At 33.5% G+C, this 26484-nt stretch overlaps 6 protein-coding genes across 9 annotated transcripts; 4 read left to right on the top strand and 2 right to left on the bottom strand.

Annotated features, from left to right (window-relative positions):
* Nucleotides 1-1452: 1452 nt before the first annotated feature.
* On the top strand, nucleotides 1453-4925 carry LOC116346958. The gene is made up of 3 exons (XM_031777289.1): nucleotides 1453-2626; nucleotides 4241-4485; nucleotides 4652-4925. Exons 1-3 carry the CDS (start codon nucleotides 2518-2520, stop codon nucleotides 4847-4849), a joined length of 552 nt encoding a protein of 183 aa, XP_031633149.1. The 5' UTR covers nucleotides 1453-2517; the 3' UTR covers nucleotides 4850-4925.
* A 496-nt stretch (nucleotides 4926-5421) lies between these two features.
* Nucleotides 5422-8390, bottom strand: LOC116347167 (translation initiation factor eIF-2B subunit delta). 2 transcript variants are annotated; one of them, XM_031777661.1, is made up of 6 exons: nucleotides 8194-8390; nucleotides 6760-7760; nucleotides 6372-6674; nucleotides 6068-6248; nucleotides 5742-5900; nucleotides 5422-5661 (listed from the first exon to the last, which is right to left on the bottom strand). In XM_031777661.1, the coding sequence occupies exons 2-6, from the start codon at nucleotides 7753-7755 to the stop codon at nucleotides 5615-5617; spliced, it is 1686 nt and encodes a 561-aa protein (XP_031633521.1). In that variant the 5' UTR covers nucleotides 7756-7760; nucleotides 8194-8390; the 3' UTR covers nucleotides 5422-5614. The 2 variants fall into 2 exon arrangements, with proteins under 2 accessions (XP_031633521.1, XP_031633520.1); XM_031777660.1 differs by lacking the exon at nucleotides 8194-8390 and adding an exon at nucleotides 7839-7923.
* A 277-nt stretch (nucleotides 8391-8667) lies between these two features.
* LOC116347165 (sterol regulatory element-binding protein 2-like) lies at nucleotides 8668-13515 on the top strand. 3 transcript variants are annotated; one of them, XM_031777658.1, is made up of 6 exons: nucleotides 8668-9261; nucleotides 9336-10189; nucleotides 10276-10362; nucleotides 10444-10869; nucleotides 10962-11477; nucleotides 11585-13515. In XM_031777658.1, the coding sequence occupies exons 2-6, from the start codon at nucleotides 9341-9343 to the stop codon at nucleotides 12983-12985; spliced, it is 3279 nt and encodes a 1092-aa protein (XP_031633518.1). In that variant the 5' UTR covers nucleotides 8668-9261; nucleotides 9336-9340; the 3' UTR covers nucleotides 12986-13515. The 3 variants fall into 3 exon arrangements, with proteins under 3 accessions (XP_031633518.1, XP_031633515.1, XP_031633517.1); XM_031777655.1 differs by having other exon boundaries at nucleotides 8669-9156; XM_031777657.1 differs by having other exon boundaries at nucleotides 8669-10189.
* A 244-nt stretch (nucleotides 13516-13759) lies between these two features.
* Nucleotides 13760-16769, top strand: LOC116347166 (mRNA-capping enzyme). Its single transcript, XM_031777659.1, has 7 exons — nucleotides 13760-14225; nucleotides 14505-14916; nucleotides 14985-15250; nucleotides 15323-15764; nucleotides 15822-16095; nucleotides 16182-16372; nucleotides 16446-16769. Exons 1-7 carry the CDS (start codon nucleotides 13998-14000, stop codon nucleotides 16547-16549), a joined length of 1917 nt encoding a protein of 638 aa, XP_031633519.1. The 5' UTR covers nucleotides 13760-13997; the 3' UTR covers nucleotides 16550-16769.
* A 1502-nt stretch (nucleotides 16770-18271) lies between these two features.
* Nucleotides 18272-20308, bottom strand: LOC116347043 (probable 26S proteasome non-ATPase regulatory subunit 3). The gene is made up of 2 exons (XM_031777438.1): nucleotides 20199-20308; nucleotides 18272-20014 (listed from the first exon to the last, which is right to left on the bottom strand). The coding sequence occupies exon 2, from the start codon at nucleotides 19988-19990 to the stop codon at nucleotides 18524-18526; it is 1467 nt and encodes a 488-aa protein (XP_031633298.1). The 5' UTR covers nucleotides 19991-20014; nucleotides 20199-20308; the 3' UTR covers nucleotides 18272-18523.
* Nucleotides 20309-20650: 342 nt separating this feature from the next.
* Nucleotides 20651-23643, top strand: LOC116347050 (serine--pyruvate aminotransferase-like). Its single transcript, XM_031777446.1, has 5 exons — nucleotides 20651-21036; nucleotides 22106-22464; nucleotides 22563-22817; nucleotides 22888-23136; nucleotides 23290-23643. The coding sequence occupies exons 1-5, from the start codon at nucleotides 20764-20766 to the stop codon at nucleotides 23462-23464; spliced, it is 1311 nt and encodes a 436-aa protein (XP_031633306.1). The 5' UTR covers nucleotides 20651-20763; the 3' UTR covers nucleotides 23465-23643.
* Nucleotides 23644-26484: the final 2841 nt, after the last annotated feature.

Below are 26484 nucleotides of genomic sequence, written 5' to 3'. Positions count from 1 at the left end.
GGTCGCTTTTACGGTTGTCTTGGTCAAACGTAACGGAATTTTAGAATTGATTAAAAAAACATGTTGATCGATATAAATCAATGTGAACGTATGTGTGACAAACTATTTTTCTTTCAAATTGTGCAGACGAGTTGAATGACATTACGACATTTTTTGTCCCGTTCTTTCGACGGCACATACAAAATTACCTAAATGGTATTTATTTGACAAATATAACTCAAATCATTTTCATTGCGTAACACATGTTTGCATAATTTTTTTTTATTCAACATCTTATTCAATTCAAAATGAATTTTCAATTTCTTTTCCCCCAAAAATGGTCAATTTATAAAAAAAGAGAAAGTATAGAAAAAAAAAATGTTGCTGATTTTCATTAATTTTTGGCCATTTTTTCACAAATGACACGAAAATCAAATGAAAGCCATCGATATAAAAGCAACTTCATCACGAAAAATTTGATCAATAATCTTTTGTCAGGTCATTTGAATCAAGCGAAATTTTCTATAGCCATGTGGAGTGTGAGTTATTTTATTAATTTCAAAGAAACACATTTATCAATAAGAAAAAGCGTGAAAATTGTGTAAATTACGATTGAACAAAAAAAAATAAAAATAAAAATATTGTGTGTATTTGCAGAAATTGTTTTTGATTGCCATCTTAGTGGGTGTCTGCGTAGCCAAGCCATGCTCAGACAACGACCAATCATCGAACGTTCCATCCATTAGATGCCTTCCACCCGGTGCAATAAATAATTTAGGAGGACTACCCATAATTCCTTCACTTTCCTCGTCTGCAAATGGTATGTAACGGGATTATATTTTTTTGTATGTATTATTTTGACATTTACAAGATCAAGACAAAGGGTCAACACTTGACAAAAATAATCATAACGTCGTGCTTGTTCATATTTTGGCAAACAAATTAAATTTGAATTTTTTTTTATTTCCAATGTTCAAATCGAAATCTCTACTTTTTGTTTCAGATGATGATGGCATTCGAAAACCTTTATTTAATATATTTAAGAAAAAGAATCAAGACAGTGATGAATAAGGATAAGAACCTACCATTCATAAAACAAAATAAAAAAAAACTACATTCTCTGTGAGAAGATCGAGGAGAGATAATTTATTTTGAATCGATGTTTTAGTTTCATATAAATAAACGTTAGAAACAAAATCTGTGTGTGTATTTTTTACTTTTACAAACTTATCTGATTATTGAATTGCAAATTTTTAGCTTAAAATAAGCTTCAAGCTTTTAATCGCTTGTTTATAGCGTGCGGCAAAGTTTTTGTTTAAGTCATACCGCAAATCGCCTGTATTTCGATACAAACGGTGTAAATAAAACATGGTAAAGAACAACACTTCATTCAGTAAATTATCAGCATTTGATTGAATATGTGTGTTTTCGGAAATATTTACGTTTTATGCAATCGGCATATGTTAAGTTTTTGAATACAATGACTAAAATAGGTAAGACTGAGCGCGCTGACAATAGTTCGATCGTGAAGCTGACACAAGCAACAGAAGCAGTCATCAGTGTTGTTTGCATATTTACGTAAAGTAAAACGAAAAGAAAAAAGATATTGGATATATATTAATTTTAAGAAAAAGATACAAAACGAACTTACACAGAGATAGAGAGAGAGAGAGAGAGAGAGAGAGAGAGAGAGAGAAAGAGAAAGAAAGAGCAAAGAGGAAACCGTTGAAGAGCTCTTTTATTTATGACGCGTTGAATGCGAACCAATTGCTTAACGAACCGATATATCCAGAGAAAAGAATAAGAATAAATTTTTTTCCTATAAAACAACTGAAATAAAACCCAAATGAAATTTAAAAAGCAACAACAAACAAACAAATGAGTAGAAAAAGTAAAAATAAAGTAATTAAGTGTGCGTGCACATTGCGTCATTCGGTGTAACCAAATCGGCCAGAGTGTGTGTCTCTTACTTTCATTCAGTACAAAACAACACGTTTACTGGAAGACAGCTTGTTGATATTTAGCTAAAGTTTAGCTCACCAAAATCGCAGCTTCAACAAGTTGTCACAACAAAACGTGTGTGAATGTCACACGTATATCAGCTATTTTTGTTATGTTAAGTGTGTGTTTAAAACGGGCCATTTGAATCTGAAGTGCTTGGAGGCATCACATTCAAAATCCAAAAGAATAAAGAACAAACCATTTTAGGAAAATATCGGTTTTTATTTTCGAAAATCTTGAATCAAAGTTCATGTGTTATTGAATCAAAGTTTTAGTGCGTGTGTGAACTTTGCGATAAAACCAGATCCGGATTAATAATTTTTTTTTTTAATTTACCAGCGTAATTTTTTTTCGAAAGAAACTAATTGACTTGCAAAATGAAGAGTGCAACATTGAATTTGAATATTTGAAACAAATGCATTGTCGTTTTAATTGAAAATTCACTGGTGATCTCATTTGAATGCGCAGCCGGTATGCATATCTTTTGAACACTCACACATACACACAATCAGAATGAATTGAAAATAGATAAAAAAAATGTGCTTCGATGAAAATAGTCGGGGCTGCTATTGTTGCAGTCGAAAAAGTCACGACTACGATGAAACTACAAAGTACATTAGCAGCGATAATGAAATCATTGTAGTTGGTAAGAAAATTTCCAATTAAATAAAAAAAAAACTATTTCCTTCTGATCGATATCTCTGGTGCATTTTTTTGCTTTTATCTAAGCAATGAAGCATGAAACACCATTAAATGAATAGATTTAATTTTGTGATAAAATAGCGCACTTTTAATCGCACACCCGTTGAAACAAAACTTATGTGAATTCAAATCGAAATTGTTGTGTGCCAATACATATTTTGTTTTGTAACAAAACAGCATAAGAACAACGGCAAAGAAAATTTGAGGCCTGGGCGGTGGCATAAACAATTGTGTAGGTTTTATTTTGAAATTTCGTGTTTGTATAAGTAATTTGGCTTTTGACCATTTATTCAATTAATTTTGCATGTTTTGTTTCGATTTTGTTGCATTTAATCGAATTTACTGGAAAAAAAAATCATTTACAATGTGTTATGAAATGTATGAAAATCATGAGCTCTCTCATGAAAAACGTTCGATTTATTTATATGACTGATAATATTTCGTTTGAATGATATTTATTATTTTGATCTAAAGTATCTATCAGGTAATTACGTTTAAAAAAATGATGCATTTCACGTAATGTATAGAAACAGAACTTACGACAATCAAAAATCATTGACATCAGCGTCAAATTATATGCTCACACGATGATATGGTAAAAGGGCAATTCATTATTTTTTCAGTGTGGAATTGAAAACAATGTGTGAACATGGATTTGTTGTTTTCGATAAGTCTGCGGCGCTCTTTGTGTTTGTTTTTTTTTTCGTATTGTTCCTTTTCGGCAAGCAAATAGGTAGAGCGTAAACAGTTAAAAAAAAACTATGCTTAACCTTGAGAAATTCACTCTTCAAGTATGCTTAAGTACTTAATCAAGCAGCAACTTGTTGGTTTTCTTTCATCGCGCTTACACAACACAATACATTACCTCGACCAGGTTTATTTTTTGGCTGTTTTCATATAATTCTCTTTTTTCTTCATTTTCTTTTACAAAATGTTGACAAAAAAAAAGACGGTTCCATGACAATTTATCATAATCTATAATCCAACGTTGAAATCTGATCACAATGCCATATTTCTTTGGACTTTAACATCATTTTCGAAAGTCAATCTATACAGATTAAATAATTTACCTCATCGTCACATTTTGTAATTCTAATTCTTGACACACATTTGGCGTGCAAGATTTTAACTACCTGAATGTCTCTTTTTTTCTTCGATTTTACTAGCACCGTACGATTAATGAGGCCATAGACATATCGAATGTTTATGTATCGCAAAATACAATTCACCAGATGAATTGAATCTCAACGTGAAAAATTTGAAGAAAAAGAAAAAAATAAAACTTATGAACAATCAAACAAATTGTTTTAGTAATGAATTCACATTTGTTATATTCATTTTTTTTTTCTCGATAAAAAAATGAGTGCACAAGGTTTTTCGTAATATACGAACAAAAGCAAATTCCACAAATCTCGCATAACATTTAATTTACACTCATATTTAAGTCATATAATTTTTTTTAAATTTTAGTGGCCGATCTTTCTATTTCTTTCTATCTTCCTCTCTTTCTCTATGTGTCGCTGTCATTCTAATTGCATGTACATTTTGAAAATTGCAGAGCGCCGGTATGGATGCTATCGTTTGGGTATATTCGTTGCGATAATTATCGTTTCATTGCTAATTTTGGGTACAATTCCAGTCACACTTACCGTAAAAAATAATCAAATACTGTTGATTTGTTTATGTAGCACATTAGTCGTCGTTACAATTTTATTATCGTTGTTTATTGTGTGGCAACAAAGACAGGCGAAACGTCAAAGAGAGCGCAGCACGCGACCGTTCATTATGCAAAAACAAAACAAGGTAATTATAAATGCTCTCTTGTACCGATGTAAACAGAAGAATACAGACAGATGGGCAGACAAACACTGCGCCGATGATTGGATTCAAATTACATTACACATTCGAATGCAATGGACTTTATTTATAGATTTATTTATGCTCTATTTCTTTGTCATTTTCCGTCCAGAATGCCATGTATACGTCGGTGCCAACAACGTCATCATCGTCATCGCCATCAGCTCGAACGTCATGGATGTTTTGGCAAAACAATAAAAATGACTTTGTAGACCATCCGTTGCGATGTCAATCGATCAAACATAATCCCACAAAGATTTCATCATTGCAAGAGGTTTCGGAAGCACCACAATATACAACAGTTGTATAGCTTAATATATTTTATACATGTATAAAACTAATAAAAGTCTCTTTTAATAAAAGACAAACCAGCTGTTAAAGTCAAATATTGTTGTTTGTTTTTCTTTTGTTTGTATAGGTGTATTTGATTTCCAGATCGTTTAAAATACCGTTTGCCCATATGAAAGTGCAGTTTGTAATATAAGAATAAAAAAAAGTTTCAATAAAATTCAACGAACCGTATGTCGACATATTATCATCTATTGTTATCCATTATTATTGAATGCAAGTACAAAATTACCGAATTGTTATATGCGGCATTTCATACATGCATCAGCTAGGAGTATTCGAGATTGGAGCAAATTACGTTCAAAAAAACTGCTGTACTTTCTTTTTAAATAGCTGCCTGCATGCAATGATTACTTGCAATTACACATAAATTTTCATTTACAAATTGAATGTCATATTTGCATTTGATTTTGTCTGTTTGCCCAATTTATGTGATGTGATTTTCTTACGTTTGAAATTGTCCTTATCTTATCATCTTGGAAACTTATGTGTGTGAACGTTTGTTTGTGTGTATGTAGCTAAGTTGATTCCATCTTCAAATATCAATTAATCTTTATTGATCTCTGCTGATTTTACATGTTTATTTTACACTAACTATTTAGAAGATTTGATAATTTGTTTGTTACTCAGTCCAACAAATAATGTTTTATTAGTGATAAATTACGTAACAAAAGACGGTAAAAAGACAGAAAAAAGAGGCGGTGTAAAGTAATTGCGATGCATTTAATTAGTATCCGATTTCTGATGGTTTGATACGTAAGATTACAGGAACACCTGAAATAAAATGAAATAAAATCGCGGGTGGTAAATTAGATAAAAAGTGAATAGTGAAAAAGAAGCGTTATTCAACATACTTGTACACGGAAGAATGGCCACTTCTGTGACAACAGCCGATACCAGTTCGGGCGGTGTTACATCGTAGTACAGGTTTAATGGTGTCAAATTCGGCACCGACTCCCAATTAGCAAGCGGTGAATTATTTTCATCTGATTTAACTACGTCATATGGATTACCTAAACAATGAACCGACAAAGTAAAAAAAAAAAATAAAACAATTTTTTTCATTTTCTTCTTGTACATAAATGCGCGATGAATCGACATAAATTAAATTGTTTGCAATGTAAAATATGTAAAAAATGATGATTATGATGAAACAATTGAGTCATAAGTTAAGACTCACCAATTTCATTGTAAACAAATGCATCCGTTTGAACTCGTTCGCTGAATTTATGTGTTTCACAACACACTAGCACGGGAACATTATAGGATTTGGCTATTAAGGCTATTTGGGCTGTTCCAGCTCGTGACATTACATATCCATTGGCTAATAGTGCATGAGCGCCGAGTAAAACTTTTGTTACCTGTTACAAATCAAAAGCAACAAAAAACCTCTTTTAAAATATGATTTTGAACAAAATAAAACCCACCATCTCCACACTAATGCAAAAATATTGGGAAAATGTCACTGCAAGCAAATTAATTACCTCGGGCATAATAAAACCGGCCGCATTTATAAGAACACAGGTGCATTTGATATTTTTGGCAACGAGACGACGCAGCATTTCTTTGCCCTCATGCCATGGTCGAGCATCGACCACAATGACACGGAAATTTTTACTCTTTTTTGCTTCATCCAATATATTCAAAATGACCGATGAACAGCCAAATGTTAAAATCACATCACCATCTGATATTTTTTCCTGAACCTTTAGACTAATCGCTTCGGCCGCTTTATCAATTTGATCACGTACATAAGTGTCAATCGATTCCAATAGTATTGTCTTCAACTGTTATGCAATGAAAATATAAAAATGATGAAATATTTAAATGACATTTGCCATACGCTTTTCGCGTAATGTTGAAATTACTTACCTCAGCATCTTTTTCCGATTTGGGCAATTGCCGTAAATGAAATTGAATTGATTTCATTGCGTTCGTAACGGACACGGCTAGCGGCCGACATTGTTGTAAATATTCGATACATTTTTTAATAACATCTTCTAAACTGCGTGAAAATTCTTTCTGTGATGGTGTCTCATATTCGGCAATCATTTCTTTCATCGCGCTCATAAATGCCAAACCACGTGCATTACATCCTTTTACAATGCCACTTGAATATTGCACACCAAGCCGAACAATTGCCGGATGAATGGTGCCCGAATTGAGTACATTATCGCGTGATATATTTGTATACAAATGATTAAATAGTTTAACACGATGCAATTGCGGTTGTGATCTTCGGACATTGACTTCTTTTGATGTTGATGGTTTGCATGCGTCTTTGGATGTCGATGGTATTGGCTTTGTGCCGGTAGTTGGCTTTGTTACGGACGTTTCTTTTTTCACTGTTTGCTTTTCAGCATTTTGAGCCGGTTTCTCAGCCACTTTAGCTGCTTTGGCTGCCCGCTGTGCTTCTTGAATAGCCCGTCGTTCGGCCTTTGATAATTGTTTCTTTTCAGGTTTTTCATGTAACACACTATTACTTGCTTCACTTGTTTCATTATTAATTTTTAGTTTATCTAGTGCTTGTGTTAGTGTATTCGAATTTGTTGGCTTGTTTTTCTCTTCAACGTTCCCGTGCTTTTGCGTTTTACGGTGCAAAATTTGATTCGAACCACTCGATTCACCTTTTGAAGTTGTTGTTTGATTCACCACTTTTGTATTGCTATCCGATTTTTGATCTGACTGCTGCTTGTCATCAGCATCTTTCGGTAAATTTCGACATTTATCTTGTACCTTCTGCTTGGCCGACAATTTGGCAAGACGACGTGCTTCACGTTCTTTTTTTACCGCATCACGATCCACAACAGGTTGGCTCTTCTGCTGTTGGCCATCAGCTGAACTCGTATTTTGCTCTATTGGTGCCATTTTTCCTGCAATAAATTTTTTTTTATTTTTTTTTTTTTAAATTTTTCAAATGCATTGGCGCTCTTTTGAGATATGCATCTTACGATAGAAATATCTATGAAATATGTATAAAATTGTTGTTGCACCAAATATCGAAAAAAGTTTGAAATGCATGACACACAATTCGATGGATCAAATGACAAAACAAAAATCAATTAATTTAACAGAATCTTTAAAATAATTCAAGAAATGTAATAAAGCATCTCAATTGTGAAATAAAATTCGAATTGACTGCACCTAAATATAACTGAATACATCAACATCGAACGAAATTTCATAGTAAATTTGTCACATTCACATCACTTTCATTTGATTTTGATGACGAAATAAATGAAGAAAATATTCAAAGTAGGGAGGACCAAAACTATCGAACTGAAAACCGATTTAAATCAAACTTACCTTAGATTTTATTTTAATTTTTTTTTCTTTCTTTTCAAATAAAAAAAATTCGTCGTCACCGTATGCCTTGAATGAGTTTACGATTGTAGTAGGTCGTATTGCAACTTTCCTGCGTTTGTTGTCCACATGTAAGTTGTGTAAATGTGTGTCTCAGTAGATTGCTTTTACTCCCTTTGTTGCGGGCACACTAATGATATTGCTATGCTGTCAAACTCAATCGAACTGTCAAAATCAACATGGAACAACAACAATTTACGAACGTAAACAACATTCATATTTAATACATTTTTAAAATCAAATTCATTGTAATTTTAATTGCAAAAAATTTTGCACATTGAAATCATCATTTTACAATCGAAAAAAAATCATTAAACATTTATTTTTATGTAAACGCAAATAAAATGCAATATGCGATTATATGCATGGGAAATAGTTCGGTATTGCAGTTTGTTCGGTATTCCGAGCGACGTTTGACAGTCATTCGCCTGCCTATACATCAGACGAAGAAATTACGCAGATGCACGCCGCGAATGCATAGCGAGTGAAAATAGATTGGCGAAATAAATAACACACATCAAATCTATCTTCTAAACACATATTTAACGCAGAACCAGTTTGCTGTGACTGATAAAATTGCATGTTGCGGATATGTTACATGTGAAGTGAAGAATACAAACAAAAACTGAGCGAAGAAAACTATTAAAAGAGAGAGAAAGAGTGAGACAAAGGCATGCGATAAAATTAGAGGGCTCGAACTAAGCAACAAGAAGAGAGAAAAATACGAAACGCATTTTGTTCATTCCAAGAATGATGGACCATATTTGGAATATTTTTAAAAAGACGAATCGAATCAATAAGTAAACTGTATATGCGTTTTTGAGATTTTTTATTGTTGCTGAATGTTAGTGTACGACAATTATCAGAAGTGACGCAATTACCAAGAACAAAAAAAAAAATTAAAGTGTAAGAGAAAAAAAAATTATTGTTGCTTGAAAGTCAAATTAACACACTTTGTCAGCGCGTTCATATTGCGATAAATTTTTGACGAGTGCATGTGATGATAGCAAAGTAACACAGTGAACTCAATATGATCGATTTTATTCTTCTTATTCTTCTGTTTGTCTGATTTTTTTTTGATACAGAATACATGACACACGATACATTCAACATGGAATTCTCCGAAAATTTAGAGTCATTTAGTCACTTTAACAATGACCCATTCGGTAATTTACTCGACGAAGAAATTCCGCAAAATATTTTCGATGAACTAATGAACGATGTGAATTGTAATGCGCTTGGATTTGACATGAATTCGATATCGTCGGAAGACAGTGGACGATCGAGTTCATCATATGACGATTTAGGTTCCAGATTAGATACATTTAGTGATCAAGCGATATTGGAAGTGCCTCAAATTAAAACCGAAATCATACAGCAAGAGCATGTCAAAGATGAACCAAAATCACCGAACAATAATTTTATGTGCGGTATAAATGGTATTGGTAATGATAATGCCGCTATGAATGTAACCGTCGAACCGACCACCATCGAAGTGTCACGACCGATTTTTCCACGGCAACAACAGCAACAAACGTTTACACAAATTCAACAGCCACAATTTGTACTTTCACAACCGAAAATTGTGGTGAAACAAGAGCCCATTAAGTTTCACACGCAATCGAATGCGACACAACAAATATTCACATTGCAAACGGTGAATGGACAACAATTTGTGGTTACAAATTCAAATCAAACACCTGTACATACGATTGTCAATGGAACCACCGGAATTTTAACAAAAATTCCAGTTGTACCAGTCACCGGCATCATACAACATCAACCAATTCCAACACCAAAAACAACGACAAATATGACAACGGTAGCGATACAATCATCAACCAAGTTGACAGCTAAGCCCAGCATAACACAGACCAACATAAAACCGAGCAAAAAATCTGGACACAATATCATTGAACGACGATATCGAACATCAATCGTAAATACATTGACATTTATTTAGCATTTTTTCTGTTTCGTAGAATGACTCTTGCAAAAATACAATGTGCTTTTTTTCGTTTTCAGAATGACAAAATCACAGAACTTAAAAATCTAGTAACCGCTGGCACCAATGCAGCCAATGCCAAAATGAATAAGTCCGGTATATTGAAGGTATGTTCGATTTTTTTCTTCTCATCAAAAGTTTTACGGTTTTGTTATAAAATAAAATGGTGTTCATTAAATCCGTAACAGAAATCAATCGATAAGCTTCGTTCGTTGGAAATTGAAAATGTTGAATTAAAAATGGAAAATCAGCGATTACGTCAAATGCTTGGCATGAAGGCAATTTCCGAATCGGCTGATTCACCATTATCACCGCCAATATCAAATTCCAGTTCGCCCATGCCATCGTTGGACACAACACAAATGAACATTTCCGAACCAATAGCTGTTACACCAAAAACAAACAACGAGACTGATCACAAGGTGGTCTTTATTCAACGTGGCCTCAGTCCTCATTCCAAATTTGCATTATGTATTTTTATGTTTGCCGTCGTTAGTTTAAATAGTTTCGGTTCACTCATTCTTAACGATCAACGTCCGAACATTGATTACGCCGATGGCAAATATAATATGGAAACGGCACGTCGAGCTATTTTATCAACGATAATTGATGATGTAAGTATTTAATCTTCCACCCCGAAAAAAAATTATTCAGAAAAAAATTAAGAGAAGTTTATTAATTGAAATAATATCTTTTTCTCTTTCAGCCATACACAATGTTTTTCAATTGGAAAAATTTGGCAGTTTCTGCAGTAAATTTTCTCATTGTGGTGGCATGTTTAATAAAATTATTAGTCTATGGAGAGCCAATTGTTGATCGTACCCATTGCAAATTGAATAATATGGAAAAATTGGTGCAAGCAACCGAAGAAAATTTCAAAAGTGGCGAATTAGCTGCCGCTACACTTGGATACATGCGACAATTACAACAGTATGGATTATATTTGCCATCATCGATCAGCATAACATGGTTTGAATGTATGTCATACACAACTTGGCAGGCAATTCGAATGTTTATATTTCGATTGCCGTTCGGTCTATGGTTGTCACACAAAGTGGGCGGTTTATTCTGTTCAAAAGATGCTCGTGCCCAAGCAATGAATACATACAAGGAAATTGGCTGGATTTTGCATCGTTTAAATCAAATCGATTTGATGGAATTGCAAAAGAATTCGACGACAGCCGAACGGATATGCAAACGTCGTCAAATTTATGGCATTATGGTAAAATTAAGGGGCAAATCACTTAAAAATTACTTATTAATTATTATTGATTGTTTTACATCGATTATTTTAAATTTTATTCTTTTCTTTTGTGATTCTCCCCTTAGGTAACACTGTATGCGGTAAATATGTGCGAAACAGCAGAACCACTAATGTATACCAAAGAAATGGTTGAAGTATATTTAACCGTGGCATTGCGTCTAAAATCAATGAAAAATTTACGCCTCTTGTCATCGTACTACTTGCGAAAGGCGAAATTTTTCCATTTGTTGGGCACAACACAAAATCGTCAATTCGATTGGGTGTTCAGCGAGCATGGCTATAAATTTGTATCAAAATTAAAGACAACCATTGAAAATATCGATTATGAACAACGTGAAAATCACATTGATGTCCTTGACACAAACCATATGAATTATGAGCCAATTTCACAGATTCAACAGCGCTACTGTAAATACTTGATCATCAAATCGTTGGAAAATTTGTTGGGCTTTAGACGAAATACCAGCACAATTTCGATGCCAAAACATACCGACGACCAAAATCAACCAATTGAACAGACACACATGATGAATGTATTGTTGCTAACAAAACATCTTGAAGAGACAATTGGCAACGATGTTGACAATCAATTTGCATCAATTTCATGGATTGCACGTATTATAACCGTTGCGGCCAATTGGAATATCAATAATTTGGAAAAATGTGATCAAATCTACGGCGCAATCGATGAATTTCCACAAAAAATGCGTGGAACAAAGAGCAAGGAAAAGGCATTGTTAAAGTCATTGTATGTGGTTTTCTTGGCAAAACGCGAATATGTGCATCGAACCAGAGTTGCAACAATGACTGCCGAAAAAATGCGCATCATTTTAAATCGCTGTAACATTGCCAGCTGCTTACTACAAAATTATCTAACATATAATCGATCACAAAACATTCAACCCAGTACATTGATTCGACTCATTCAAATATTGACGTGCGATTTGTTGCTCGACATTCGTACCGAATGCTGGGAATTGATGCAAAACACAACGGCAACCGCATCAAATGAATACGATGATGAAGGGATTAGTGAGCCATCACCGTCACGATTTTCACAATTGGAATTGTATCAACTCGATTTGACAAATTTGTACTTGATATTTGGTATAAAACAAATGGGACAGTCACGCATTAATTTGTATGAAGCCGTTTATCGATTGATGGCAAATGCTTTGCCATTGGAAACACACCGTTTGCTCGATCGTAATATAATGACAATGCGCCAGACAAAACAAAATTTAATTTGTGTCGTTGGCAACAAAAATAATTCAGACGATTTATATGTGTGCGGCGAACGAGAACGGGCACGTTCAATGATGTTGGTTTGCAAATATTTGCAAGCACAAGTTGGCATCGAACGGGCCGGTCTACTAACGCAGGCCGCAACCATATTCAAACAAATTGGCGACACAGTTAAAACCAATGAATGTCATCTTTTACTAAACATTATTAATGGTGAATAGGCTTAATTACTATACACGTGTGACGGAATGAATGATGCTCTCAAAGCGTAGAGATTTTGCAATTTATGGCAAACGTATTTCTTATATATATTTTTTTAAAAATGCTTTTTTTATAATTAAACGAATCAAGATATGAGATATATTGATAAACGAAAAACAAAAAAACACAGTTTAAAAAATATTACATTTTAGGTGGCACAATTGTTTGGCCATTATTATTATTATTTTTTCATCAAGCGAACAATTCATTTATAAGTTTGATATCATGTTGCTTATTCTAGTTGTAAAATTGTTTATCTTTTTTTCATAAAACTTAAGTTATTTATGTTCGCCTTTCGGCTCTGCCTAAAATGATAAGAAAGCAAGATTTACGCATCGTATCATCGATTGGTGATCATCGTATCCAATCATGCCCACAATAGGGACTCATTATCATTATCATCACTTTAATACAAAGAAATTATTAAAAAGTAATTTATTTTGATTGTTTGTTCATTATAGTACACCTTTTTTTTGTTCAAAACGGTAAATGAAAAGTCAGCAATAAAATCAAATCTGCAATACAAAAGAAACATTTTTAAAATACCTAAAAAAAAAATAAATACATTGGCAAACTATTTTTTCAACATAAAATTGTTTTGAATTTATTTAATTTGTGCTTGGGCGTTCTTCTTTGGACGGGTTTCGATGTTTTGGAAATGTATTTTCGACGTTTTTTTCTTCTCATTTCTTTCATCAAACTGACAAACAGTACGTGTGAACGATGCCTTAACTGTCAAACTATGGTGTAATTACACAAATTAACAATAGTACGAATAAAAAAAGAGACCACTAACTGTCACTGGCATTTCAGTGTATAATTTACTTTTGAAACGGGTTGTTGTCAAAATTGAATTGTGAAAATTATTGCAAAGTATTTACAAATCGCGCATAGTGTGTGCTCTTTATTATTAGGCGAAAGGGAGCTTTAGTATTTTTTTTATTCATTGTTTTTGTGGTTGTGATACTAAAAATGGATAACAATAGATATTATAGCGGTCACAATAGTAATGGTCATGCAAGCGATGATCCAGGCCCAATTCCAGACCGATGGCTAGAATGTCCGCGTATAGCAAATACATTCATTACCAGCAAATTTTTGGCATTCAAAACTCCATTAAGTGCACGTTTTTCATCAAAAATGGAACCAAAATACCATTTTCCACCCGAAATGGTGTTCGGATGGATGAGAATTGAAAAGGTAAATAAACGACCATAATCTTTTTCATCTACTCATTTTGAATGTGAATCGAATCGAATTCGAGCAAGACAACAAAACCAAAATAATAAAATCACATTACGAGATCAAAGTGGCTTTCACTTGCCACTCATCATTAATCTCTTAATTTTAAGTAAAACACATTTGTGGCTTTTTATTATTTTCTAATCTCATTATCTGATATGATTTAAAAATGTTATTCATGGTTTTTTTGTTCGGTTTTTAATTTCATTTCTTTTTTTATGTGCTGGATTTGAGCAGAAGAAACTCGGACTTTGGATTGATTTGACAAATACAACACGCTTCTATAATCGACGTGATATTGAAGTACGTGATTGCGAATATAAGAAATTAAAGTGTCGTGGTCATGGCGAGACACCATCATTAGAACAAACACAAGCATTCATCGAAATTGTTGACGCATTTTCAAAAGAGCATCCATTGGATTATGTTGGTGTGCATTGTACGCACGGTTTCAATCGAACGGGATTCCTGATTGTTTCATATATGGTTGAACGGATGGATTGTGATGTATCAGCAGCAATCATGGCATTCGCACATGAACGACCACCGGGCATTTACAAACAAGACTACATTGATGAACTATACAATCGCTATGATCCAACCGAGGATCAAAGAGCAGAGGCTCCACCAAGACCGGCATGGTGCTTGGGTAAGTGAATGCTATATCCTCCAAATGGCTACTTTGAACTAACCTCATTTTTTGACTGTTTGTTTTAGAATACGACGATGGTGATGGTGATCAAAGTTACAATAATTACAGTTCTTCCGGTCAGTCAAGCACAAATGCAGTTAAACGAAAATATGAAAATGGTTCCACAACAAATGAATTTGATGATGCCGATGATGAGCCAGATGATGCAAGAAATGGTGAAAGCAGTACCGGTTCCGAAAGTGGTACAAAAAAGAAGCGACGAAAGGAATTTCTCAATTTGAATGCAACGTTTATGGCTGGTATACAAGGTGTAAACCTGGTAACGGATCAGGTAATTGTTATAGATACTTAAGTAGTTTCGTATTTTTTAGTAGAAATTGACAATTTTTGTTTTCAATAACAGCCACGACTTGGTGAATTACAAGAAACCATTCGGAAAATGTGCAAATTTGAAGGGAACGGATTTCCAGGCTCTCAGCCCGTTTCAATGGACATGAAAAATTTACGACTGTTAACCGAAAAACCATATCGTGTATCGTGGAAAGCAGATGGAACACGTTACATGATGTTGATTCGCAAAGAAAAAGAAATTTACTTCTTTGATCGTGACAATTCTTGTTTTCAAGTAACCGGCATTCGATTTCCGTGTCGCGATGACCTAAATACTCATATCTATGACACCCTCATCGATGGTGAAATGGTAATCGACAAAGTGAATGGTCAAAGCATCCCACGGTATTTGGTGTACGATGTCGTATGCTACAATGGAACCAGTTACATGGAATATGAATTCCATTCAGAACAATTGTTCACCCGACTGAAATGCATCAAAGAAAATATTATAGGTAATGCAATTGCATATTAACAAAAGTGAATGTTACTAATATTAAATCTTATTTCAGAGCCGCGCTATGAGGCAATGAAACGTGGGTTAATAAATAAAATGCGTGAACCGTTCAGTGTACGTGATAAGGAATTTTGGGATGTGACACAAGCGAAAAAACTTCTCGGACCAAAATTCACAAAAAATCTAGGCCATGAACCAGATGGTCTTGTCTTCCAGCCATCAGTCGATCCATATATTCCCGGTCAATGTAATGTTGTATTGAAATGGAAACCATTAAATATGAATTCCGTTGATTTCAAGCTGAAAATTGGCACAGAAAGTGGTGCTGGGTAAGCATACGGATTTTTTTCATAGAATTCTTTTAATTCGAACGAATAAATAAATGTTTTTTTTCTTTCTGTTCGTTCTCAATCAGGATTGTAACTAGAAAAGTTGGATATTTGTATGTCGGTGGACTGGATCATCATTTCGATACGATCAAAGTGTCAAAACAGCTGAAGGATTACGACAACAAAATCATCGAATGCAAATACGAGAACAATCAATGGGTTTTCATGCGTGAAAGAACGGACAAATCGTTTCCAAATAGCTTCAACACTGCTAGCGGTAAGTGTAGAGTCTATTAAAAGATATGTATTGAAATGTTGACTTATATTTTAATTTGATTTTCATATTGCAGCTGTATGTGCAAGTATAAGAGAACCGGTGACCACCGAAATTTTGGAAGAATACATTGAAAGGAATAGATACAGAAATTTAGTGCCGCCACCCCGATTTTTTTGAACAACGCCCATTCTACATGATGCAACAAACAACAAAACAAAAACGACCAATCTATTATTACAATAGAATAAAATGTACATTACTTTCTTTTAAAGTACGAACATATTGATTTGTACGCTCAAAAACAACTGTAATTGCATGATTCAGGCGAATGAAGAAACGCACAGAAACATCAAAATTAAGATAGTTGTTCAATAAAATGATTATTCTAGAAAATACATTCAATTTTGAGTTTTCTCATTTTATAGCGAAATCGCCATTACGCGTTATTCATTGCAGCAGACGAATTGTTTCAAAAAAGTTCAAAATGGTCGAAATAAATAAAAATAAAAAAAATCTTTGGGATACGAACTCGATACCTCTGGTATTGGCGGCGACCGTTTGTCCAATCTGCTACTGCAGCTCTTATTAGATAGTGAGCAATAATGAAACGTTACAGTGCTGACACACGATGATCATACAATATACATTCTCAACAAATGCATCGGCTACCGAAACGCATTCAACAGCCAAAAATGTAATACAAATAAATCTGTTGAAATTAATTTGAATATTTATCGCTAGAACACTCTATTGAATATTTCAATTAAATATCCATATTATGTTTGGCATCAAAGCTATACTATAAAAAACTTTCTTCCGACCGACAAAATATTACATTACCAAGTGTAATTGCCCAATAAAACGACTATTCTAGAAAATTGGTTAAATTTTTTTGTTTCCTGATATGAAGATGACATTGACATGGTAAGAGAATTGTTCCAGAAAAGACCATAATGGTTAAACACGAACTCGAAACCACCGGTATTGTGAGCGACCGTTAAAATGAAACGGCTTAATGATATTTAAATTCGAAGTCCGATCCGAGTACTATATAAAATGAAAATATTTTTATTTCTACTGTTTTAATAATTATTTAATCGGTTTATCACGATTGTGATACAAAAGTGAGGTTTTGTCAACCAATTCATTTTTATTGATTTAATATTTTTGAATATTGTGGACAGAAAATCTCACCAAATTGAAAAAACAAAAGATTTTTTATTTTCAAAAATGTAAAAAATTAAAATCTATTTATTTCTAGTGTTTTAATTTAACAGTTTAACGCAGTTTAATCGATTCATTATGATTTTGCCAAACTGTGACGGCCATATTGTCACAAACTTCGATTAGTACTCGGAATACGCATTAGAGGTGTTGTTAGTTACGGGCATGATCAGGCTTCGTTTAAATTGAACATTCAAAAAATGCGATAGATAAACAAAATTAATACGAAATTAATTTGAATATTTATCGCTGGAATGCACCAAGCAATACTATGTGTTCGGATAAAGCTAAATAAAATGTCGGGTTTTTTGTATACTTTTCCCGACGTAAAACAAAAAATTGTGTAGTCTTTTTCTGGTTAAAGAAACGTTTTGTGGCTATGGTAAGTATCGTTTGAAGCCAAATTGTTTGTTCCGAATTATGCTTGTTTGCGTTCACACAATGAGATTTGTGTGCGATTTTTTAATGCTCATGACTGAATTTTATCAAGTATAGAATACAGTTCAGGTTTTTGTCTGTTGTGTGTTACCATTTGTTATGGCAATTTATTAAAGAGAGAAAGAGTAATTTACCTTTCGACCAGTGAAATGATGTTCAGCATAATGTCATTCATATTCTAGAGAATTTCAAATAAAAAAAGTCAACACAGAACAAATGATTTTTTCTATTATCAAATTTGATTTGTTGATGATTTTATTATCCAATGTTGGTATTTCAACACAAAAGAAACTATCGAATAAGTGGGATAAGGTTAATTGTATTAAATGATTTCAATAACCAATGCAAAAGAAAGAAACTTATGATTAAATCATGTGCTAGTGTTGAATTGATATTTCACACGGCAAAATTGGTTGAATTCCTCACATGTTTGATGTTGTTGAAGAGTGAACAATTGAACATATTTTTCTTTGCGATGAGCCCAAATGCTTAGAAACCATCATCATCGTCTTCGGCCATTTCTTTGGCAAGCTCAAGATCTTGTTGTTCACGTTCCCGTCGCTCTTCTGCACTTTCCAAGTCTTTGCCATACGATTTTGGTGGATAACGCATTGCTTTCACACTTTGGTTGTGCAAATCCAAACAAAACGAAATACGCTGATGGAACGCCAATTGTGGATCCCGTGTACTGTAAACATCCATGCTTTCTTTGCTGCGCATATAACCTTTTTCCGGATCGATAGTTGCTTCGATGACCCCATCACGAATTGCTTTGGCCACAATAAATTCAGCATCTTCGGCACTGTCCAATCCCAATTTCTTGGCAATGTGTTCGGGCGAAATACGTGAATACGATAAACCAATTGAACGAATGGCCGTCTTGATGACATTATGACGCAAACGTATAATCAATGTGTATGAATGATCTTGTTGAAATTTCGGTGTGAAATTTTCCAGTACTTCACCAAAACGTTGCAAATTACCCAAACGAACGGCTTGTGTCAATTGAAAATATGGAATCAACGAGCGACGCAATGCAGCCTGACGGAAGATTTGACGATCAGGTATATTACCGAGCAACAATTCGACGACAATGATCAATTTTTGAACGGTTTGACGAAAACCGATAGCAGCATTTTGTGGTGATTTTCGTAATGCTTGCACTAAATTCTTGTGAGCATCACTGTATTCCAATTTTGCACCCTTGATACGGCCCAAATAGTATAAAAATCGTGCCCATTCATTGTTGCTGGCCGTTTCCGGGAATACTGATTTCTTCACCAATTTATCGGCCTGATCGTACAACGAATAATGCAAATAATTACGCAACAAACAATTGATGAGCACAGCTTGACCTTCGAAATCATTACGTAGTGTGGCCGTACGCAAACGATTGTGCAAAAAACTACGAATACTCTCTAATGAATCGGTCAATTCGGCAACGCGTGAATAATAGAAATAGATTTTGGCCGCAATCAAATCCAATGTACGTCGATTTTGTTCAACAATTTTCTTAATCAATGCTTCCGAACAGATTTGCGCTTTATCCAATTGGGATTTATCCAACAAAAACACTAGCACCAACAAATGCAGATATGCATCAACTTCGGGAATTGGTGTTTTGATTGTGGCTCGTTTTCGCTCATCTAATTCTTGTCCCGGTTGTAATGCATCTAAAAATTGATTGATTGCATCACGTTCAGCACCAACTGGATAAAAATTTGTGGTCAAATTGCGTAGAACAATCGTATTCACTTTGCGACGTGTATTTGGCAATGATCTCAATACACGCAATATGAAACGGGGCTCCTTTGTTAATACAGCCTTTTCGATTTGTCGACAATGCTCACGAATCTCTTGCACGGACGCCGAATCCTGTTCACGCTTTTGATTTTCGATGTCTTCAGCGCTTTCCATTTCAACATCTTGTTGTTGGGGCTCATTTTTCGCAACCATTTTTTTCTCGTCTTGTATTCAAACCTGTAAATCACACAAAGAAAACAACACTCAAAAATTTAGACCGTTTTGTTTTGAAATAAAAAAGAAACTTCAAAGAAAATTTGACGCTCTCAATAAATGTCGATCGAATTTTCACCGAATTTATTTGACAGGTTAAATAGAATTTGCTTGAAATTCAGTTACAAGCAAAATAAATTGCACTCACTTTATTATATTTTCCAAACTTATAACCTCTGTTGCAAACAATGCTGAGTAATGATAGATGACTTTATTATGTTACTGTGTATTGAACGTCAAATCGCCGCATCAGCATTTAGTTCGACTGAAAGCCGTCAGAGGAACATTGATGTACACAGTCACAAATGATTGCATGGTTTCGATTACAATAGATGGGGCTGGGCAAATTCGGAAGAAATATTCTGCATTTTTGTACTTTTGAACAGAATTATTCTCTTTTTTTGCGTCAATTTAATAACAAAGCTATCAAAGATAATTGTTTACAATCGAATCTTATGTAATGTGCATGAGTGTTGGCTTTATATATTTAAAAGGCGATTACTTTTACAATACACATGCATTTGCACATTATCATTATGGTCCAGGACATCTATTCAATAAATACTGATAAATTCGAATGCATTGGCTCATAACGTTTTAAAACTTACTAAACGTTCGACCCACGGAATCTTAAACACAGTTCATAAAATTCTTTTTTTGTTGTTCAATTGTCTATAATTTTTGATTAATTTAATTAAATAATTTGCATAACAATGGCCGACACAAAAATACCAGCAAAAACAACGGATGTGAAATCATCTGATGTAAAAACCGTAGAGGTGAAAACGTTGGATCAAAAAGTGTCGTTGGTTAGTCTGGAAGAGTTTGACTTTGAAGATCCAATAGTTCCACCGGCCAGTTTAAGACGTCCAATTGCTGTACGTCCAATGGTTTTGATGGGAACCGGACCAACAAACCCATCGAAACGAGTGGTGGAAGCTCTTTGCAAACCAGTCATGAGTTTGTATGCCAACGAATTTTGGCAGGTGAATTATTAAATGATACATTTTAATTTTACCCATATAATTCATTTGCGGAGTAATTTTGACGGTGGCGGGACTGTGTGGAGTTTGGCGGAGATGACATACAAACTCTGTGTGTACGAGGGTAACAGCACTTCCATGTGTATCATTCTTACGCAGATGATTAGTAACTTAGCTGTGTGTACGGCTACTAAGATGTACGATTGGACAAAATAAATCTATGAACAGCAAAGAATGCTGTTGCACTCGTACACACAGCATTTGCATGCTATCTCCGCTGAACTCCGCACAGTCCCGTCATCGTAAAATTACTCTGCAAATGAGTTATATGGGTACACACACAAAAAATAAAAATAATTTAATTTCACCTTTTGTGTAAATATTGATAATTTTCATTGGAAATCAAAAGAATATTCATTTTTAAATAGTCGCCGCTATTATAAAAAAGACCGGAGAGCGGGAAAAGAATATATATAAAAGAAACCTCTATTAAGAAAGTGTTCTTTATGAATTCGCCTGTTTCTACACTAGACATGACTTTCATAATGGAATATGGTGTGCATGGGCGCTGTGCAATCTTTGACCTGCATTGTTTATTAGTCGTCTGTTTTTATGTTCTTTATCGAGAGAGAAAGAGAAATGAAAAGACACAAAAGCATAATCAAGTGCATCTGCCAGACGCATGATGTGCTATAATTTGTTTTTTTCCTTGTTTATTTACACCGTTTTGCATTCAAACACACAATGATTATAGTATGGTGTTGTTATCAACTGACGAATTTGCTTATTTTTCTGTGCACCTTTTTTGCCATTTGTATGCCTTTGATGTTTGTGAACATCTTGTTATCGTGTATATGCGGTGCTTACAATTTCACGATATTTTTTTTATTCTTTCTTTAAATTCTTTTTGTTTTTTTGCATTGAAACATCGTTATCATCATTATCAAGAATAAAAATCGTTTGTTGACATTGCTTCGAAAATTGAATTTCTTTTTGCTTTTTCTCTGTGTCTGTCTGTCCCTCTCACACACACTTTTAATAAAAAATCGGTTTTATGTTTTTTTTTGTTTAGATTATGGATGAAGTTCGTGATGGTTTAAAGTATTTATTTCAAACAAGAAATCCAGTCACTTTCTGTGGTACTGGTTCCGGAAATGCAGGTATGGAAATAGCGCTTGGCAATTTATTGGAACCGAATGATGTAATTCTTGTTTGTGTAAGCGGCACATTTGGCTTTCGTGCCGTTGATATGGCCAAGCGATATGGCGCCGATGTACGAGTAATTGAATCAAAATTGGGAACATCATTTAAATACGAACAAATTCGTGCTCAAATTGATTTGCATAAGCCAAAAGTTTTGTTTGTTTGTCATGGTGACTCGTCAACCGGTGTACTACAAAATCTCAATAAATTGGGTGAATACTGTCGACGGTAAATATATATATATATATTTTTTTTTTTGGTGTCAAGCAATGATTTATTTTCCGAATCAAAAATTGAATTAAAATTGATTCCATTTCAAATGATAGAACTAATGTCCTGTTTGTGGTTGATGCTGTGGCTACACTTGGTGCAGTCGATTTAAATGTTGATGAATATAAAATCGATGTTTGCTTTTCTGGCTCGCAAAAGGTTTTAGGCGCTCCAGCCGGACTTGCACCGATCACATTCAATAATCGTGCAATGGAATGTGTTTTGAATCGTAAAGTACCACCAAGCGTGTATTTCTTTGACGCAGCATACTTGAGTGAATTGTACAAGTGCAACAATGATAAGCCACGATTGTGAGTGTGAATGAGATTGAGATGTGTCATCTAATTTATTTTAATGTATGACATTTTTTTTGGATTTCAGAGGTCATCACACTGTATCAGCTCAGTTACTTTACGGTTTACGTGAAGCATTGGCCGAAATTGTTGCAGAAGGACTTGATTTATTTAAATTACGCCATGCTGAAAATGGTCAACGGTTACGTGAAGGCCTTCAGAACATTGGCCTGGAGCTATTTGTTGAAAATCCTGAACAACGTTTACCATCTATAACAGCCGTTCGCATTCCACACGGTGTTAAAATGGAAACTGTAATGAAGTGCATGATGGATCGGTATGTGAAACATTTTTTTTTACTTACTTATTTTGATAATCTATTTTTTCCGGTTGTTTCGTTCTTTTTTTTTACTCAATGTTTTCCATTTAAAATGCAAATTAATTGTGTAAATTTTTATTTTCCAAACAAACAAAAAAAAAACGATTACAGACACTCGGTCGAGATTTCGGACGGTTTTGGTGTAACGAAGGGTATCATTTTCCGCATCGGAACCATGAACTCGAATGCAACGAGTCAAAAGGTCGATTTAGTGTTGCGAGCACTTTATGAAGCACTAAAAGTTACGGCTAATTTCATTGCCCCACAAACAAAAGTTTATTACTAAAGTGCTTGTTTGCTCTTTTTTTTTTTTTTTTTTTTAAAGAAGAAAAAAATTCAAATCCATTTGTACTATTCGAAGAATATGGTTGACATTTGATATGAACCAGAGAATTAATGCCAAAGATTAAAATTAAATTGAAGCACAAAAATAAAAGACATGTTGTTGTTCCTCTTTTTATTTGATTTTATTGTATTTTTTTTATACATATATTTACTTGTAATTTTCACTATTAATCAGGACACGCCATAACAACGTTGTCCATATCTGCTTTGTACGGATGATTGTGAGTGGTTGAATGAGTGGCCAGCATGAATAATATGACTAAGACTGTGGTATAAGCGAGATAGGTGGGAGAAGAACGGGCGGGGATGCTCATCTGCGCTATTATTTGACTTAAATAAATAAATATTTCATTGACATGCAATGGATGTGTGTAATTGTTAAACAAATATTGACAAGCATTAGCTGGACTATTTGCACATCACATTATACAGATTGACACGTCATCATATAGTAATTTAATACGTTCAATATTGATTTGTTCCTTCTATTTTAGTTTGGTTCACACAGTGTTTGCTGTTTAATTGAGAATTTGTATACTATATGATTTGATTGGTATTTTTTTTGGGCTTTTGTTCGGCAGAGCGAAACATTTATAATAATAATTAATTGGCTCATTACTAAAACAGCAAATATTTGATTGGCGCATAATTTTCAGCGAAATATTGGATATGATATAATTGTGTGTTTTTTTTTGTCTTAAATATAATATGTCCAACAGTTTGTTTGTTTGTTTGGGCTCACGGTAATACAATGTCCGCTTTATCATTACATAAATATATCGGCTGCAAATTGGTTGCTGCTTGATATTTTATTTAAAAAATAAAAAATAAACCATCGATTATAATTACTTAATAGATTGGAAATAATTTGTTTGTTTGTCTCATTTGCAACGAATATGATGATTATTGTCTATTCTAATTAACTAACTTTTTGTAGTTGTTGTCATTTTGGATTACACATTGCATTCATGCAACGTTTACCTTTTTTTTTTAATTTTATCTATTATATTAACATTTGTTTTGCATACAATTTAACCAAGAATCAGTCCTAAATAAATATTTCGAAACTTATCGAAAGAACGAACAAAAAAAATGAAGAAAAATCAATTTTTTGGCTGTCAACTGAAGTATTTGGTGATTGTTAACATTTGTATTCATGGAAATTGCGTTATAAACATTGTAATTTTTTAAGCATTGTGATTAGACATAGAAAGAAAATTATTTTTTTCTTATATTTGCGTGACAATTTAACCTAAACTGTTGATAAATAGTATACAAACAAGTGGACAACTAAGAGTAAAGAATTTTGCATCGAACTAATTTCAACCGAAATTTTTTTATGTGTTCATGAACCCGGTTTCATTTTTATCTACTTTTTGTAATATTCGACATAATTATTTTTTATATATCTAGTGATTTGTATAATTTTTTGTTGTTGCCATTGGATATGGTAGTTGTCGTGTTTCATTCGAATGTTAATTTCAATAAAGGAAAAAGTGTGTCGTTTTTTTGGAATATATCTCATTAGACGAAAAAAAAACACCAAACCATTTCATAGCATTTGAAAGCCAAAAATGTGTTGGTGGTCTATGTGTTGCCAAATATTTGGTAAAAAGAGTTGAACGAACCAAATGAACTGTTGCTTTGTAAAGCAATTTCATGTCAATACAATAATGTGAACACACATTTTCAAAACAATTATTGGATAAACTGAAATTGGCTGGAGCGTGCGCGCGCGCGCGTGTGTGTGACATAATGGGAATGAGATCAAATGAAAAACAATGGTAGTCTTTCGGCACTAATTAATTGATTTTACAAATGCACTACATAAATGATACATTTATTATTCCATGATTTAACCGTTTTGTATATTGCTATGTAATTTTGATACATTTGAAATATTTGAGGGCAACTTATGCTTCTACAAAACCGATTTGCTAATTTGTTAACATAATATACATATTTTGCGACTAATGATTATTGGACACTTCTCTGTCCGATTTAATTAGTTGTTCATGCAGTTTACTTTTTATTCAAATTCTGAAATCTTGTCACATCACCTAATTTAAATGTTTTATTCTTAAATCGATAAATTATAGATGTTGCTATACTTTCTAAATATAGATATATTTTCATATAAATTTCAGTGTCGAAATCGGATGATTGTGAATTAATACGTCGACATTTCTAATAAACAATAAACTACATAAATTAATGCTTTTTAGCTATGAATTTTATGTTCAACCTTTTTTAATAATCTGTAGTCTTTTTTTGGATTGAATTAAGCTTAAATAAAAAAAAGAAACATTTTGGCAATCAGCATTCAATATCTTGATAAATAAAACATGAAATTGCAAAACGTCACCTACATTGTAGGCTATTTGGAATTCCATTCGAGAGAGGAAAAAAAAGGATCAAAATCGATCAATATAAATCAAAGGAATTATTTTATTCGATATTGCATTAAAAAGGAATTTAATAGAAAAACTCACATGTTCTATTCATCAGGTCAAAAGCTGTTAAAATCAATAACAATGAATGCTTATATCATTTGTTTTAAGCAAAAACCGTAGAATAGCACAGAATTCGTTTTTCGGCTCCGATTTTTTTTCTTCACAGCAAATGCAACAACAACGTCGACACATGTATACGTCATCGTAAGTGATATTTAGATGATAGTTGTTAATGATATATATTTTTTTTGCCGAAAAACAAACTGTCACAATTCAATGCACATATGTTACTCAATCTAAATGCCACAGAATGAATGTGAGACTTGACACATAGTCTGTACATATTTGTATGTTGTTGGTTCATTCTAACATTTATTCCAGAGCATTCGTTGAATTGTGGCAGGTTGCCGAAGAATGTCTTGAGCTGTTGTAGTACATGTCCCAAATCTAGTACAATATACCTTAAAACTAGTAATACTCCATATACCTTTATTTATTGTTTGCATAA

Source organism: Contarinia nasturtii, unplaced genomic scaffold (genome assembly GCF_009176525.2).
Source record: "Contarinia nasturtii isolate CC-2019 unplaced genomic scaffold, AAFC_CNas_1.1 Cnas_scaffold_1699, whole genome shotgun sequence".
Lineage (NCBI taxonomy): Eukaryota > Metazoa > Arthropoda > Insecta > Diptera > Cecidomyiidae > Contarinia > Contarinia nasturtii.
The sequence above is the reverse complement of the archived record's forward strand: the minus strand, read 5'-3'. Positions and strand labels throughout refer to the sequence as shown.